At 45.2% G+C, this 19456-nt stretch overlaps 1 protein-coding gene across 1 annotated transcript in view; it reads left to right on the plus strand.

The window, feature by feature from the left end:
- lama2 (laminin, alpha 2) overlaps nt 1-19456 on the plus strand; it is a 106547-nt gene that overhangs the window by 12494 nt on the left and 74597 nt on the right. Inside the window, exons 2-4 of the mRNA XM_072703001.1 lie at nt 11665-11835; nt 13383-13495; nt 17343-17585. Coding sequence (XP_072559102.1) covers nt 11665-11835; nt 13383-13495; nt 17343-17585 — 527 coding nt within the window. The remainder of the gene's footprint in view (nt 1-11664; nt 11836-13382; nt 13496-17342; nt 17586-19456) is intronic.

The following is a 19456-nucleotide window of genomic DNA, read 5'->3' on the forward strand; positions in this document are numbered from 1 at the left end:
TGTTTTCAATCAACTAACCCAAGTTAGGTGATTGAAACATGAGTGGCTGTTTCAACAGACTTCAGTCAGGGTTTTGCTCCCACCATAGCATCAAGACATACTCTTCAAAGTTCTGAATGACATCCGACTAAACACTGATTCAGACAAAGGATCAGTCTTGGTTTTCTAAAGTGTAGCATTTTGAGTTGATCACAAAATACTCCTGGATAGGTTGGAGATTTAGGTGAGCCTCATTGGAACTGTCTTGAACTGGTTCAGGACATACCTAGAGGGCAGAGGTTGTTGGGTTAAAATAGGCAGTTATAAATTGGGCTGGACGCTCATTAATTGTGGAGTCCCACAAGGATCTAACCTCGGACCTCTGTAATTCGAGCTCTGCATGCTTCCTTTAACAGTCAAATTCTGCAAAATAACAATGTAGGTTATCATAGATATATGGATGCCACACAGCTCTACCTGGCTCTGTCACCCGATGCTTTTGGACCATCTATCCCTTATGTCAGTCTCTTGAGCAAGTTCATTGCTAGATGCAGCACAATTTCCTCCAGCTCAATAAAGAGAAAATTGAGGTGATTGTTTTTGGGAAGAGAGGAGCAATTAAAGGATAGTGCCTACCAGAGTTGGATAATTCAGGTCCAGAGAGTCCAGACTGGGATTTCGCTTCAACCAACTAGTTGAATACTCTGTGACTGTGACTCTTTATGCTTAAGTGGTTGTTTGAAACAAAATCCCGGTCTGGACTTTTACTCTCTGGACCTGAATTACCAAATGCTGGTGCTTACCCTGAGTCTAAGGCCTTAAAGACTTAAAGAAATCTAGCTTCACTAATCATATTAAAACTATACATAAGTCTTCCTCTTTTCCCCTTAGGAGCTCTGAAATCAGAGGCTTAATGTCCAAGAATGACCTTAAAAGCGTATCCATGCCTTCATCTCCAGTCAGTTGGTTTATTGTAACACTGTCCTATATGGGCTTCCCAAAAAAATCCATGACAGCTCCAGCTCATCCAAAAAGCTGCTGTCGATTATGTTAAGTAGGACCACGAAGAGCGTGTACATTACTCCAGTCCTTCACTCCTTACACTGGCTTCCAGTCGCCTTCAGAATCCACTACAAGGTGCTGGTGCCTATTTACACCCAGTGAGCTCAGCCCAGTTTACATCACAGACCTTCTGAATGAATATGAACCTAACAGATTATTAGGAGCTGGACACCTAATAGTACCAAGAGTGGAAGTCAGTGCAGCCCAAACGGCTTTCGGCGACTGTTACTCCCATAACTGGAACCAACTTCCTGAGGAGGTACGAACCACACAAAATGTTGCCACCTTTAAAACCAGGCTCAAAATATTTGATTAGCACTGCAAATCGACGTTTATCCTTTATCGTTTGCTCTTTTCTTATTGCCTTTTACTTATAGTTTTTAATTACTCTAATTTGTCTATTACTGTTTTCACTTTCCATTCTAATGACTGCTGTTACTCGATCTTATTCTATGTAAAGCACTTTGAATGACCTCTGTGTTTGAATATGTGCTACGGAAACATGTTTATGGGAAACGGGGGTGGCTGGATAGAATAGCACCAATCACAAATGAACTTGAAATGAAAGAAACAGGAGGTATGTTGGACTAAAAGCGGAAAACGGTGCCTCCCACAGCCAAATCTGGTAACTGTGTTACATCATGGCAAGGCCTCAGATACGTACAGGATGAAACAAAACCACTTCCTCTCCTTCAGCCCCCACACGCACCCCACTGAGCACATGTGCCAGAAAAGAGAGAACAGGATCCTCATTGATGCTGTAACTCAGTTAGTGGGGGGTGGGGGGTCATGCCGTGCCCAGGCCCTGGGATTGACGTTACTTGTTACTCCACAACTTGCAGCTCAGTCTAAGAAGTTAAGAATTCAGCCTAGAACATTTACATTTATTTTATCTCACAGATACTTTTATCCAGAAAGATATACAGGTGAGGTAAAAAGCGCATCACAAACATACAGCTGTCAAAGAGCTGACTAGGCATAAATGCAACTGGGTACGAGAGTAAGCAGTATTGGAGCAAAGCTATGTGATGCCTTTAAAACTAGCAAAATCCTAATAAGGGATGTATACAGATAAACAGGTATCAGGCCTACTGGAATGCATGAACTTCCTGAACACCGCCTCCACACAGCAGCATGCCCGCACTTCCTGAACACCGCCTCCACACAGCAGCATGCCCGCACTTCCTGTACACCGCCTGCACACAGCAGCATGCCCGCACTTCCTGTACACCACCTGCACACAGCAGCATGCCCGCACTTCCTGAACACCGCCTCCACATAGCAGCATGCCCGCACTTCCTGAACACCGCCTCCACACAGCAGCATGCCCGCACTTCCTGTACATCGCCTCCACACAGCAGCATGCCCGCACTTCCTGAACACCGCCTGCACACAGCAGCATGCCCGCACTTCCTGTACACCGCCTGCACACAGCAGCATGCCCGCACTTCCTGAACACCGCCTCCACACAGCAGCATGCCCGCACTTCCTGTACACCGCCTGCACACAGCAGCATGCCCGCACTTCCTGTACACTGCCTGTACACCGCCTGCACACAGCAGCATGCCCGCACTTCCTGAACACTGCCTGCACACAGCAGCATGCCCGCACTTCCTGAACACCGGCTGTACACAGCAGCATGCCCGCACTTCCTGAACACCGCCTGCACACAGCAGCATGCCCGCACTTCCTGAACACCACCTCCACACAGCAGCATGCACTTTCTGTAACCTTTCTGCTTTTACAAGTTCTAACATGAGAGTCTGCACCATGGCCTGGATAATTAGCCACTCGACCACCCTGCTTTCTTCAGACAGTATGGGCTGGGATGACTTTATTCCTGCCGTTGCTAAATCCATCGCTGTGGATTTTCGTAAGCCACAATCACCGGATGACATGCTGCATGCTGGGAGATTATGCAATGAACACACAAAGGTCTAATGCAAGAAACAGATTGTGGTAACAGGTGGTGCAGCTGATTTCAGTAATAGCTCATAGATAAAACCACATTGTCCATAGGTTGTTTAAACCAGAAACGTGTTTTGTAAACATCGAAAAGATTCATTCTAAAGTGCTGTCCTGTCCAGGGCTCTTCAGATCTGACACTTGATTCCAAATCCAGGCCTTGTTTTCAGTTCTCCCAGGTAGTTAGTTTAATAACTACTGTTTCTGATTGGCTACAGAGGCTTCACAGCTGGCTCACAGGTAAAGGAAGGCTGGAAAATCAGCAGGGCTCTGCCCTTAAGGACTGGGATTTAAACAGCCCTGCCTTATGCTCTTCATTCTGTTATTTTCGTTCCAAATACAGTTGGTACGGTGTACAGTGTATGTGCGACATATCTAGTGTCGTTTTTTTGAAGCATGTATCCAAAGAACTATTTAAACTATCAAAAATATTTAATATTTCATAAAATTAACCAAGAAACAATTGCTGGCTAATCAACTGACAGCAAGAGATGGAACTCCTGATCTCACTAAGCAATCATGATCTAAACCAAAGCTGAACAGACATTAAATTATATCTTGTGCTTTTTATTTTGTGACCCAGAGTTTGAAAAGGTGATATTTTATGGACTGTCCCTTTTGTGAGGACACGGACTGGTGTATTCCTAATAAAGAACAAAGTCAAGAATTATGTGCATCAGAAGCATGGAATAGTGTCAGTGCCAGCAGTTAAACCAAAGATTTATGGAAGGGCCGATGTTGTTAATATACATCAGGAAAGTTGTGTAAAACCTGGTAGGAAATGAGTTCCACAGACTGTGGCAGGAAAGCTGGCTGTGGGTTTTAATGGGTCACCAAAGGTTAAAAAGGCACATGCGCCTTTCATTTAGCTTGTGAAAAGGCGGGGGGCGGGGGGGGGGCTAGACAGCTGGCTATAGGCAAAACGAAATAAATAAATAACTACCCCCCCATCCCGTGGGATTCGCTTTAACTGTACTGTTCTTGTTCCACAAAGTTCATGTTGCTATTTTAACAATGGATTGCATGTACTGATGCTGAACATAAGCTCACAATTTATTAAAATGTCATGAGATCACTTATTGTTTAATAATAATAAGTTGTTTTGGTTAAAACTTCTATATATGCAAGATGAAATATGCTTTAAGGAGAAGGCCATACTGCCCGTTGTATGCGGTGTAGCCCAGAGCTGGGTGGTTGGCTGATGCTGATGTGAACCATAAAGAGGGTCTGAAGTTTAATATAAGTTTAACTTCCGTCTGCGCGCACAGGAAATTGAAGTGTTTGCTTTGGCCTTGGATGCATTACGAGGAGCCACACCAGCACCCTGCAGCCTCTGTCCTGATGAAATGTGGATGAGCGGAGCTATAAATTTCTCTGTGGCTCAAGCCGGACTGATGACTTTAAGCAGAGATTTACTGCAGTTTTGAGCGTAAATCACAGCGCCCGGTCGCCACAGGAAATGAACGGCCGTCACGCGGGGCTGACGGAGAGATAAGTGGGTCTCGATAGCATCTTCTGTAGCGGAGGTCGCATCTGGAGTGGGCGGGGGGTGGGGGGGGGGGCGCTGTGTTTGATTAATCTGCTCTCTGAGGCAGTGCTGTGTTCCCAGTGACGTCGCTGTCTCAGTGCAGTTAACAAAACAAACATGTATTCAGTCTTCTTTCACTGGGCCCAGTCCAGGGGGCAAACAAGCTTGGAAAATCTCTGCTTTGTCTGCATTTAATCACTTTAAGTCGCTTTTCAGAATGCATGAAAGGAGTCATCCGAGGCTTTTCATACCCAGACAAAAACACTACATTTCCCATGAGGCTATTGGTGCAAGCTCACCCCAATCAGTTGTACAGTGCCATTGGTCGACATTGGGGTGGGGTCTTTCAGTCAGCTTTCCATTGATTCACTAATTAAAAATTTGATTAGCATCAGGTGAGAGAGCAGCTCAGACACCTAGTGTTTTATGTAGATGTCGCTTCAAGTACCTTTCACCATGATGTGTTCATAAAGAGAGAGTGTTTGGGAACTTGGAGCTGTACAGGACGTCTGTCACATGTTAGAAAGGCATGGGCTGTTTTATAATAGGAGCAGTGCTTCACTCTTCCAGGGTTTTTGTTGTGTACTCGCCACTTGTTTGTTTATCTTTGCGAGAAATTGACGTGTTTCGCATTAAGCTGTTTGGCATGAAGCATTTAGTCGTTTACTGTATGTGATTGCATGTGCCTGTATGTGTGTGGTCCCAATCTTAGCGAACACTGTGGTTTCAAGCAGCACAGAAGAACTTCACACGAAACCGCATCCAGTCGACTTGCGTGTTACTTTTGTGACTAGTTTAGAGAGTACACTATCCTGTTTATATGTCTGAGGCTTACTTGTAAATTTCTGTCACAAAATGTTTTGTCTGCATTTTGCTGGTCCTCAGCATAAACACCCAGACACATTTATTGAAAGTACTTCTTAAAATGTACGTCTATGTCTGTGATTGTTGGGTGTTTAGTTTGAGTAGGATTGTTGGTAGGGTGGAATCCTCATGTAGTATCACATTCTTTTACTACAGGATCAGATTCATCGATGCAAATATGTGGTCCCTTTTGCAGTACGTTATCTCCTCTTTGGAAATATTGCTGCCTGCCCTACTCCATTGTTTCTTATCATTTTTCATTATTTTGAGTGAGTGGGAATGACTTTGTGTAGGTTTTATTTGTTGATAAACGATAAGGAATGAAGACCACGTTTATTTCAGATGCTTATATTAATCTCCAGTTAGACTGAATGGGATGGAGAATGAAGTCATGCATCATGTGCATGGGGCTGAGATGGCAAACAGAGTCATGTGACATGGGGCTGAGACGGCAAACAGAGTCATGTGACATGGGGCTGAGATGGAGAACAGAGTCATGTGACATGGGGCTGAGATGGAGAACAGAGTCATGTGACATGGGGCTGAGCTGGAGAATGGAGTCATGTAATGTGGGACTGAGATGGAGAACAGAGTCATGTGACATGGGGCTGCGAGGAAGGAAGAAGAGTTTTATGTGACAGATCAGAGTGGGGAAGGTTCTAAAGAAACAATGGCAAAAACAAAGACAACCACTTAACGTTGCCCCACCCCTGGACATTTGCAGCTCCCACCTTTTCTCTTGCGTGATTGTATACATGATTAGTTTCATCTATCCATGCCTCCATCTTTTATATCCACTCATCCAGCGGAGGGTCATGGTGATCCCAGGACCTATCTCTGGAAGCACATTTCACATTTGTGAAGATGCAGTGTCTTACTGGGAAGTTGGATTAATCCATCATGTCTGCTCCCATAGCGTTCTACTGTGTTGCAAGGAGTTAAAAAATATGTAACTCTTTCTGGTAAATATTATTTGCAGTGTCTGTCAGTTCTTCAGCATCACTTTGTCTTTGTTTATGTTTATGTTCTAAGATGAGAGATTTTGTTTATGGTCTGTTTCGTTGGGTTTTGACTGATGTTTATGTTCTGTTACAGGGAACCTTGACTATGATGAATTTTCAAAAAAATGGCAGAGTATTTCTCAATATGATTGAAGGCACTACCACCGAACTTCTCTATAAACACTGCAGGTTCTGCTGATGTCGTGTTGGGCGTAATGCACTTCTCACGCTGTGCCTCATCCGCCTCCCACTGATTATGATTCGTTCTGTCTTTGTCTGTCTTGAGTAAACTGGGATCATCCTAAGTACTCCTATGGTCCAGAGTTGGCAGAAAGCTGTATGATGAAGAAAAGGTGAGAAATGTGAGCAAATTATTGTTTTCTGTCAAGGATACCTCACCTGAGCCACTACATTAATATCCAGGTTTATAAAAGCATGGAAGTCAAGGTTTGGTCTACTAAACGCATAAAATATAATTTATGTAAATAAAAGCGGTCTGTATTATTTCGTTACAATTCCGTAATGCTGCAATCTACGCTTTTATGTTGCGTGTGTAAGGCATTTGGTGCAGGTGAAATGAAAACAGCACACAGATCTCCTCTGATATTCTGCCCATCTGATCATTTACACATGCGCTATGCAAGTGTAGTCAGAGAGAAAAGCATAATTGGCTCTTAAGTTATTGATCTTTGAGAGAAAGACTGAAGTTATGGTTCACAGCACATCAAAGAAAGTCGTTTCTCTCACCTTCATCTCTGCATGAAAATGGCATGACAAAGCAGCAGAAAATCTACAGGCTGATCTGCTTTTTGTTTTTTTTTTTCTTCAAATATCAGGGAGGATTTATTTTTTCCTTATTGCATGACATTTTCGAAAGGACAGAGCTGGGACAGGTCCAAGTCTGTGGTGGTCTGCAGCGCTCTAGGGTCCTCAAATTCACCATTCAGACATCCTGTGCTGCAGGACCTTCCCAAATAGCTGCATTCCTCTGGTAATATCTGTCTCTCTGAACCGTGTTCCAAAGGAAACACACGTCGTAGCCAATGCCCCATGTTGGGGAGCAATGGACTGAATGGCCGGCTGTTAAAATGTTCAAAAAAGGTTTCCCCTGGCCAACAGCTAATTACAAGTTGGACTGTCTCTCGTTTTGGAAGTAATTAATTTCCCTGTGTCTGACCGGACATTTAATTATGTGGAAACAGTTGCATTGTACCGCTGTGTGGCGTTGTTGACAGAGGATCCTGAAGCCTCTTTTCATCTTAAGATTCATTAGCAACCAGCACCGGACCGAGAGCAGCTGGTGAGGGTTAGAGTGATGATATAGCGTTTTAGAGATTTTAACTGGAGATAGGTTAGTTGTTCCTATTGGTAAACACAAACATTGTAAATATCCTATTGCTCGGAGTGAAAGTCATGCTTTGTTTTAGTGCCACTGATGTGTTTCGGCCTGTGTGTTTATGTTTTTCTCAGCCAGCGGAGCTCATATTTCATGTAACGTTACGGGAGAATCAGTGTCGCAGGTCGGGCCTGTGTGATCTATCAGATGGTAAGCATATCTGTCTGCTCAGGAGGTCGCTGTGTGGCCGCCATTTCCGCCCCGCTAGCTAATCCCTGGTTTTAGCTGTTCTCTCTTCCTGCAAGGATGTGCTGGTTGGAAGAGACAGGCAGGGGCAGGTGGGTGTGACGGGGGCATTCTGGCGTATGAGGTCATGTCTCTCCAAACCTCTCAGAACATGAGCTGACACAGGCAGACACCTAAAAGTGTGCAGGAACAGTGGATGATTTCACACTGTAAGGATGCTGGTCTACTACCTGGCTGTTAAGGCTTGAGACAATACACAGGTAGCCGTCGCTGCCTTTTACAAATGTGGTTTTCTTGACACATTGACTTTGGGTAATTGTCAGGGGTGTATGCAGGAGTGGGGCCACAGTGTCACTGGCCCCAGCTGAAAGCTGATTGGCCCCAGGAGTGCCCCCTCCCCTGTCCGTCATCCAATCAAAACATATCATTGGTTAATGATAAGACTGGCCCCTCTGTATGAATTATGGCCCCAATTATGTCCCCACCTTAAAAATCCTAGAATTGCCTCTGGAAATTTACTCAATTCATTGTCCTTATGTCATTTATTAGTCAAGAGAAGTCATTCAGATTAATCTGTCATAAATATTCATGAATATGGCTAGCTAGCTATTAGCGAAGGTGTTGTTGTTAAACATCTGTGTTTCGAAGCACTGCATAGAGGTCACTCTAAGAGCACTCCAGCCAAGCAGGGGTTCGGGAAGCAGAACTTTGTTTTGCTGGCCTGAGTGAGGGATGTGCATGCGAGCTGGATGAATTGGTCAGCTGCCCACATAACGGCTAATTCAGGTCTCGCGAAACGTAGGGAGTGTAGCTGTTGCTGGAACACAATATGGTTTTGCACTTCCAGCAGTTGTCAGAATTAACATGCGGCCATTTTCGGTGAATGTTTATCCAGCTGTGACGGAAAAGGACACACCGCATCGACATATGTGAGGCATCTGTTAGGCTTTCTTGTGTTCCCCATCTTCTGGAAACAGGAAATGATAAATTAGTAAAATGACGTTTGTAATACAGGAGTACATATCAGTGTTGTGTCAAATTCTTTTAATATATTTCCTGATGTGTCACTGTTTTCCTCGGAAACGCCAGAGAATGATAATTAACGATTGCGCACAGCTGCAAGATTAGGGTGGAAAGAAAGTCACGGCTCTTACTCACGTCTCCTCACAAGCGCTCGACGTTCTTGTCCCACCTGTGACCGAAGACTGGCCATGTTTGAGTCAGGGATCCACCACACCCCCCCGTAAAATTCATTTTCCCGGGCCTATCCTCTGGGGCGCCTTTGCGGTCCGCCTTGCCTCGACGTCTGCGGGGTTGCATTTCAGGCTGTAGAGGACAGCTGGGAGTCATTTCCACACTGGGCCCTGGGCTTTGATTTGGGGAGAGTCCATTCCCACAGTGCTGGGGACCAGAACTCATGCTGCAATGCTCCTCTCTCGCAGCAACATCGCCGCCTATGATTTATATTCTCACCAGAAGGATTCAGAGAGGACCTTACAATCTGGCTTGCACTTTAAAATCAGAAACAGTTGTCTGCCCCTCTTTTGGTGCCCCCCCCCCTCACAAGAGAAAGGACTTCAAACGTGCTTCTTGATTAGACCATGATGTCCAAAAGCATTTTGCTAATGCAAAGCTGGGAATGTGGTCTCATGTAGTAAATGGCAAAAGTGAAATGACCTCCCTCTATAGTGTAAATGAACGCGGTGTGTTACCATTGTAATTCAGAGGCAGTCAGACGTCTCCTGCTTTTTAAATACGGAAGACTTTTCCCCATGGTGGCCTCAACGCAGCCCTCTTTTGTGTCACATGACACTCCAGAGTACTTTCTGCATTTAAGGTGTCGCCATTTTGGGCAAAGCCGTTAAACATGCTCGACGGAATTCTGGATTTGAGCGTAATTGACTTAAAATTGGAATCTGCACCAAACTGTACCCATTTTCTGAGGATATGTGGTATTTTGTGGTTCTTAACGCTTCTTCCATGTTATATTCAGGCATTTTGCCACCAGCAAGCTCTTTACTTGGGTGTTCTAGTACCCAGGGCTTGAATATAACTGCCTATTGTTAGCCAGAAGGGGGCAGGATGGAGCCTCCCTCACGATGCGGGAATATTGTTTCAACATATCGCCACCACAACTCGCAGCCGCTGATGCCGTGAACAGACAACTACTGAGCATGCTCTTTACGCCCCCCCCCCACCCCACCCCACCCCATGCATTCCAGTATGAATCAGACAGAAACTCTGTGGCAATGGCTTCATAAGAACAAACAGACAGTTATACCGTTTGGTTTGGTTCAAACAGCATCATCCTTTTGACCAGCATTAGCCTGATATTAGCTCTTATTGGGTGGAAATACCCAATGAAATGCCTCTTTAATGGTGCCTGAATGTGATTGGAGGTAGTGGAGTTTCAGGTACAGCTGCTGGGTATCCTGTCTGCCTGAAAGATACAACAGAATTATTGCTGTTGCCGTCTATGGTGTGGTTAGGTTACATTGTTAAGTTCACTGTGGCAGTGTTCACTGTAGCACAAAACATAAATGTAACCGCAGAAAACATCAATAAACACAAAGCCATGATTTAAAATAATCAATGTTAGCAGGAGTATGTAGCAGCCTGTGTTGTTTACAGCTGGTTCAGCACTAACAGCATGGTTTCTTCTGAGAGATATGGTAGGAAAACCATCAAAAGGCAGTAGCTAACCAGCCTGCTCACTGCTAACCATGACGTGCCAGCTGCTTCCCATGACCAGCTGAGTGGCCACCATGATGTACTGACTGTTAACTATAATGTACTGACTGGTAATAATAGTGTAGTGATTGGTAAGCATGACGTGCTAACTATGGAATTCCTACTGGTTGCTATAGCATGCCGACTGGCTGCCATGGCATTCCGACTAGTTGCCATAGCATGCCGACTGGTTGCCTTGGCATTCTGACTGGTTGCCTTGGCATTCTGACTGGTTGCCATAGCATGCCGACTCGTTCCCATGGTGTGCCGAATGGTTGCCATGGCATGCAGATTGGTTGCCATGGCATGCCGACTCGTTCCCATGGTGTGCCGAATGGTTGCCAAGGCATGATTACTGCTAACTGTGGCGTGGCGACTGATTCCCATGGTGTGCTGGCTGGTTGCCATGGTATGCAGACTGGTAACCATGGTGTGCCGAATGGTTGCCATGGTATGCAGACTGGTTGCCATGGCATGCCGACTCGTTCCCATGGTGTGCCGAATGGTTGCCAAGGCATGATTACTGCTAACTGGCGTGGCGACTGATTCCCATGGTGTGCTGGCTGGTTGCCATGGTATGCAGACTGGTAACCATGGCGTGCCGAATGGTTGCCATGGCATGCAGACTGGAAACCATGGCGTGCCGAATGGTTGCCATGGCATGCAGACTGGTTGCCATGGTATGCAGACTGGTAACCATGGCGTGCCGAATGGTTGCCATGGCATGCAGACTGGTTGCCATGGTATGCAGACTGGTAACCATGGCGTGCCGAATGGTTGCCATGGCATGCAGACTGGTTGCCATGGTATGCAGACTGGTAACCATGGCGTGCCGAATGGTTGCCATGGCATGCAGACTGGTTGCCATGGTATGCAGACTGGTAACCATGGCGTGCCGACGTAACCGTGCTGTTGCCGTGTTGCTCTTCAGCTGTGACCCTTTTCGTTCTCAGGTCTTTTCCCCGCTGTGCTCAACCTGGCCTCCATGTCTCAGATCAGCACCAATGCCACCTGTGGCGAGACCGGACCGGAGATGTTCTGCAAGCTGGTGGAGCACGTCCCGGGACAGCCGGTCCGGAACCCTCAGTGCCGCATCTGCAACCTCCACAGTGAACAGCCCGCTGGTACTGGTTCTCTCTGCCTTCCTACACGACAGACTCAAACCCGTCACCAATTCCACGAGTCAAGTGCCCCCTCAGTTCACAATTCAAACATTCCACGATTAACCAGAGAATGACAACATGGGGGTGACATGAATGCCAAGGATTAGGGCCGGCCCTGTAGGAAAATCCAGCTTCCCCTGTGTGTGTGTGTGTGTGTGTGTGTGTGTGTGTGTGTGTGTGTGTGTGTGTCCATACGTGGTGCCGTTCGATGAAGGAACAGGCCCACAATTGGCCCTCGTGTGGCCGTGCCAGAATAAGTCTGAGGATTCTCTGACGCAGCCTCGCAGTTTTTCCCCTCCATATGTTCCCCATAAACGTGGGAGAGCTAAGTTTTTTTTTTAATCTGTGCAAAACAAAGTTACATTCTGATTAAATCAAACAGATGCTGGCTAGACTTATAATTGGGTCTCGGATGGGAATGTCACACCGAACAGACTTTCTCACTCATTAAAGGTTTTTTTCCTCTCTCAAAGGCAAACGGACATTTTTATAATTTTTAAGATTTTTCAATCACTTAACCGTACATTTGTTTTATTTAATAATCATGTTCTTAATCATCATCATTGGGTTACTTGAATGACAGCAGGGAATAAAAATCTATGTGTACGTAAAAATATCCAATCACGCTGGTGGATTTTCACAGAAATGGCCTTATTGTTTACGTCTTGGAGTTACAGCAGTTGTCTTAGACTGAAGTGCAACCCTGAGTGCTCTGGACAGTGGCCCAGTTCCCAGAACACCTCCCTCATCTGCTTCCCCTACTCCACACATCTGTCCATGTCGTTATCCCCCTATTACCCCGTTATTAGCTAACAGAAGGCCTGCTCTTGTTTATAAAAACCTGTGAGTGCCGTCCAAAGACGTGTAATCTGTTAAATTGGTGTGTATGTGCCGAGTTCGAAATTTAATGCCGTTTCTCTGCTGAACAAACCGAGTTTTTACAGCGTAATGGACACTGTTCCTGAGCTCGGCCAAAAGAATCGTTAACATGTTCATTGTGTCACCTGCTGCAGTTCATCAGGCTGTAACTGTTACAAACTGATGTAGGCTGGCAACCTAATGGATGAATTATGCCAGTTTCTATTCTAACCAATCAAGGACATGGTTATTAATCTACGCATAGATATAGTAATTCCATTGCAGTTGTTAACATCCTTGAGAAACATACTGTTGTCCTTTAATTCCCACTGTGTGTTCATGGGTAGATAGTTTTTATAGTTCCAGGAATTAAATCTTCCTTTAAATTAATCAGTGTCTGTAAAGAAAACCAGTACCATTTTTCAATTTGTAATCTGTAAGTAAATTGGCCAATGTAAGACAAGGCTATTGCTGTTTCCGTGTAACAAAAAGTATACGGAGTGCTAAGCTTGGAAGCCAGTACCCCTGCATACTGTCTCTCTACATGTTGTGTGATTAACGCTTGTAGCGATTTTTGATTAGTCACCTTTTGATGCTGTGATGAGGACGCCGGGAATCATGTGACATGCCCCGTCCCATGCTCATTGCAGAGCAGCATCCCATTGAGTACGCCATCGACGGGACCAATCGGTGGTGGCAAAGCCCCAGTATAAAGAACGGCATGGATTACCATTACATCACAGTCACGCTGGACCTCCAGCAGGTAAGGGCCACCGTGTACCAAAGTCCAACCTCCATTTCTCCGATGTAATTTAAACTTAAGGCACTATGATAAGGTCTTCGTCCCGTCCAGGGAGTCCCCTCCTCGGTGAGTCTGAGTCAGAGTCATCAGAATACTGAACCTGTTGAACATGGGGGAGTGGAGGGGAGGGCAATAGAGGACCGTGTACTTGATATGCGGAAGGGGACTGGATGGAAGCTGGAATGGCTAAAAAGAACATTCCATTACCCATATTTAAAGTGTCGAAGAAACAATTTTCTTACTGTATAACAATAAGCATTAGCCAATCAGAGGAAGGGAGTGCCACGGAGGAATTGGCTGTAGATATTTCATGCTGGTCCTGAAACGGGGAACTTTCTTGGGAGAGATCTCATGCTCACCACCCTCAGGTGCTCCTGCGAGGGTCTTCTGACCTGCTGGTGATCTTAACTGGCAGTTCCAATACAAACAAGCCCTAAAAACCACCCTGGTACTGACCTCCACCTGGATATTATTCACTTAAATGAGCATTTATTAGCCGAATGTACTTTCAGCTCCCAGGAAAGGAGACTGTTTTTCAGGATATGAGAGTGGATAACAGGGGGACGCTGTGTCCTGACAGGTGAAGAGCTCCCCCACCCAGCCACCCACCCATGCTGCATAAGCCATCACAGGTGAAGCCCACCCCTTTAGCTTTAAGCAGAGCCTGACTCTGGTCCTCCTAGTCTGAGTCATTACCAGGCAGAGTCATCGGAATGCTGAACCTGAAAAACATGGTGGGGGTGCAATGTAGGGTCCTCCTGGAGATATGAAACTAGGAGCTTATCACCATGAGTCAGTTATAGATCACGGGATCCAGGAAAGGGTCCAACTCGAAAGGATATATGGAAACGTAAATCTCTTTAAGCGGCACAGAACTGGTGGTGCAGGACAAAGCAGAGAGGATGCACACCTGAAGATTAATTATGGAATCAAACCAGGCTTTTCATCAGCGAACTCTGCATGCTTTGGCCTTGTGTTTTGTGTAGTTTAACTGCTGATAGACAATTCGTCAGTGAAATATCAGCATACAAGGCGTAATACTTTAATGTATATATATCTCACAAAAAAGTAACATTTTTTATAGAACAGATTTAATAAGTGAACTGGGGAGAACATCAGAATGATACCAAAATGTTATTTTAAAATATAATTTATATCAGATAAAATATCTGAATCAGCCTTCCCCTTGACATGACGGCATAGAGATAATTGATATAATAAATGGGGGATTCGGAATGCTGGAAATGTGCGGCTTCTGCCGCTGGAGCCTCGGCTGCTGTGGGCGCTGAGGCGGCTGTGTAGCTAACGGCTGTCACTGTAGGTAAGCCGTCGTTTCTCTGGCAGAGCTCACTCGCCTGCCTTCCCGGCTGCCGTTTTGCCATTACAGCCCCTCCGTTTTACCAGATCGCTCCTCTCCGCGTGAGCGCCCTTCCCCCGCAGCCATGGCGACGGCTGTCACCGCGCGGGTTAATGAGTCTGCGCCGTCTGCGCACGCGGTGATGCGCCGCCGCGCGTGTCCTTATCACTCGTGACGTCAGCGCCCTGCGTGTTCTTTGTTTTATTTTTTTTCTTATTTAACTTCCCTCTCGTTATCCGGCAGAGATATGGAAAAATGACAGGCGGAAAGGGGGTGGGAGGTGTTTTGGAAAACCCTTCGAAGGCAGCCGTCTCTGTCAACACGCCCACGGGGTGTCTGTCCGTGGGTATCGCCGGCTGCTAGCTCGCCTCACGGCGGACTTCACACCCAGGAACCCGCCACCCCGGCACTCGTGCGGATAAATCCGCAAACCTGCGACTCTCGTATTCTCTCCAGCCGTTTCTTGACTTTCCTGCAGTTCTGTCCTGCGCGTTTCAGACGCCGGCAGCCTGTGCTTCGTTGTGACGCCGCATCGCTATAATTATCGATGACGTCCTGGGAGAGGGTAATAAGATGCACCTGCCCTGGCCTCTCACGTATCCACCGCTGAGATTTCCTGAAGTCTGCTAGACCCTCGTTACATGGCAACATGACACGTAGCCTGTAATCCGAGAAGCTCATCCAGCCAACTCCAGCCAGAGATACATGTCTTTCTTCGTTTGAACGTCAATTTAAACTCAATTTAAGGCACTGCACTCCCTTATTCTCTTGATTAGTCCTGTCAGTTTGACATTTTTTTCTTATTTTACTTAGAAATCATAAAGGACACTTGGAGATTGCACTGGTCCCCCTCCCCAAAATGCTATTCAAGAAATTTCTCCTTCAGTACTTCACTTGGGAGTAAATGTGTGGATTTGTATAGCTAATTAACCACTAATTGGAGTAACAAGTTGAATGAGTTGAAATGAAAGCCAAAAAGACATAGAACCAGCCAGGGACTGAAAATGACACCCATGATTCAAATTTTAATAAATGACATCAAATTAAATTGTTGTATAATAATTAAACATGAGACCCCTTTATATTGTTAACGTGTGGATATGGAATGTGGAATCAATTAACAATTTTAAGTTAAATCCAAGGCTGTGGGATTAAATAGCACAGTGAACAAGTGATTTGGCTAAATTGTTTCTTATTTTATATTCTACTGGTTCCATTGGTTGAGCTGGGCCTACTGCCACATGAATATGATGAGTTATGTGTCAGACCAGTGTTTAAAATATTCACGCAACCTTTGCTATTTTCGCTCTGTAACGGCAGGTTAGTGCAAGGGTTACGGACACTATGTTCGCGGTAACAGAAATGCTGCCCGTGCTCCTTCGTGGTTCTGAGCGAAACCAAATTAATTCCTGAGAATAATAACATGAGAATGATTTCAAGTAGGTCATTTTGGTGATGCAGTCCATGTGTGTCTGGACCTGTCAGCATGATCCCAGCTCAGAGCAGAATTGGGGGGCTCTCACTGTGGAGGGAACTGGGACTGGATTTGGCCCAGTCTCCCTGCCCCATCCTCCACCTGCCTCTCCCTAATGCACTGACCAGGTCATATTCTATCCGTGCTACACCAAAACAGATGTGGCAACATCTGAGCTGCCCTGTCTTCACTAAGATCTGTGCTGCCAATCAACGGGTTCGGAAGGATTGTCCATGTCTCACCCCGCTCCTGATCCCTACGCACAAAAAAACAAAAACAAAGATCTTTTGTAATTCTCTCCCCGATACCTGAGTAGGATACTATTCGCTTTCAGCCGGGGCTATGAATGCCGGCGTGACGGCTTCGTCTCCTGTTATAAATGGTGAAATTCAACTCTGCAATCTGCAGGCAGATAAAAGGAGCAGTGAGTCATTTTTAAAGTTGATATCGCACTACGGTTCATGCGCCTATCATCGGCGGAAAGGTGTGCGGCTGTAAACACCGGTGACAAAAGTTTTTTCGGATGTCAGTGTCATCCTGTCCCTTAGCATGTATCTAGAACTTCGGTGAAAATCAAGTGCTCTAGGGAGATATAGTAAGGACCCAGGAGGATAGTGTAATACCACCCTGCCGTGGTTCCGGTTACCTAAAACCGCAAGGTGATCTACCCTGAGGTGCTTTGATGCAGAAGAGGACAGAGAATGGGACCACGGAAAATAGGTTAGCCCTCGTTTTCTGTGGCTGGGAAGGTCACTGTGAATTGACATTGCTGTAGTAATAAACATTGGGAGCACAATCATAATCCAATAACCAGCAGGGCTCTTGGACTCTTCAGAGGTAGTTACGTTAGGTTGTATTGCTGGAGAGAACCTTTTGGAGCATCAATTACATCAGAAGTAGTTTGAGTGGCAGAAGCTAGTTCACTCTCTGGTTTCAAGGCAGTCATTACTTCCACTGAAACAGCATGCTCTCCATAGGTGTTCCAGATTGCCTATGTCATCCTGAAGGCAGCAAACTCTCCTCGTCCCGGAAACTGGGTGCTGGAGCGCTCTCTGGATGATGTCACCTTCACCCCCTGGCAGTACTATGCCATCACAGACACTGAGTGCCTCACCCGCTTCAACATCATGCCCAGGACCGGCCCGCCGTCCTACGCCCACGACGACGAGGTCATCTGCACCTCTTTCTACTCCAAGATCCACCCACTGGAGAATGGCGAGGTGAGTCTCTGTGAGCCTTTCGTTACTGAATTAGCCTGGGCAGGAGTTCTACCTGCTAGGAAAGCGGTCGTGTGATGTGTGAAAGTGCCACTTGGTGAGATGCCCAGCAGTGGGGGGCGCTGTTGCCTCACACCTGCAGAGTTAGGGGTTCGAATTCCACCCCAGTTTGTCTGTCTGGTATCCACCTGTTCTCCTACTGCTGGTTTTCCACTTGGTTCCTCTCACAGTTCAAAAACATGCAGTTAGGAGAACTGTTGTCTATTTGGCCATAGTGTGTGTGTGTGTGTGTATTAGGTTTATATTACATTGTGGGGAATACAGAGAGATGATTGGTAGATATTGGAAAAATAAATAGTTTTAAGATCAGTGTAATGAAGAAAGAAATGTATTGTGGGAGTCTTTGCAAGAGCTTTAATACTTCATAAGTGTCAAGGAGTAGATTGGATTAAAATCAATGACATATATATATATATATACAGTGAGCTCCAGAATTATTGACACCACTGACAGGAAATGCACTAAAAATACTATAAAAATAAATAATCATATTAATCAGAGATAAATGCAGAAATGCCAAGAAGTAAAAATTATCCTAGTTTATTACTGTTCCAATGAAACCAACCAAAATCATTTATTGATTTATTTAAAAATCTGTTTCCTCTAAATAAAAGTTTCACAACTAATTGCACCCCTAAAGAATACAGGAAATAAAATCTACCAAATTTAAACCATGAGTGAAATTCATCTTATGTAAGTTCATCTAAGTTTTAAGGAACTTCGTGTCATCACTTCCTGGACATAAAAATGAGGTTGAAAAGAGTTCAGAAGAGACAAATCGTTGTAGACCTTTATAAATCTGATAAAAATAAATGAATATACCACTGAGCAGTAAGGACAATGATTCATAAATTAACAGGTAGGAGATACAAACACATTTAGGAGGGATAGGAAGGAGGATGGTGAGAAAAAAATCCTCAAGAATCACTGTGAAAGAATGGCAAGTCTTGGTGGCGTCTTGGGGTCAGCAGGTTTCAAAAAGCACCATCAGATGCCACCTCCGTAACGAGAGGCTCCTTGGAAAAGTTGCAAGGAGAGAGTTTTTTCCGACCCAAGACAGAAGCAAGAGCTTCCAGTTTTCCAAAGGTGATTTAAAATCATGACTGGACGAAAGTGCTGTGGTCACATGAGACAAAAATGGAATGTTTTGGCCAGATACAGCATAAGCATGTTTGGTGTTGAAACAGAGACGCAGGAAAAGAACCTCATATCCACAGTGGAATACAGTGGTGAATTAGTGTTGTTTCTAGAGGTTCTGAGACATTGTTTAAGGTCAGATGGCTTAATGGATTCTACCGAGTTTGAAGCGACTTTGGCTGACAATCTGGTTTCCAGTCCCAGAACCCTGAGACATGGTTGAGGATGGACTTTCCAGCGCGACTCTGACCTAAAACACACCACAAACAAATGGTTCTGGGACAATCAAGGTCCTGCAAAAGCCATCTCAGTCACCAGAATGCAGTCCAGTGGAAAACCTGTGGACTGCACTGATGAGGACAGCTGATACAGTTGAAGTTGGCAGTTTACATACACTTAGGTTGAAGTCATTAAAGCTCATTTTTTTAACCACTCCACAGATTTCATGTTAGCAAACTATAGTTAGGACATCTACTTTTTCCCAACAATTGTTTACAGAGATTTTTTTCACTTTTAATTCACCATATCACAATTCCTGTGGGTCAGTAGCTGTCATACACTGTCAGCATTTGGTAGCATTGACTTTAAATAGTTCTGGTTGACCTTCCACAAGCATCTTACAATATTTTGCTGTGATTTTGGCCCATTTCCCCAGACAGATCGGGGGTGAAGGACTC

This window comes from Paramormyrops kingsleyae, chromosome 19 (genome assembly GCF_048594095.1).
Source record: "Paramormyrops kingsleyae isolate MSU_618 chromosome 19, PKINGS_0.4, whole genome shotgun sequence".
Taxonomy (NCBI): Eukaryota; Metazoa; Chordata; class Actinopteri; order Osteoglossiformes; family Mormyridae; genus Paramormyrops; species Paramormyrops kingsleyae.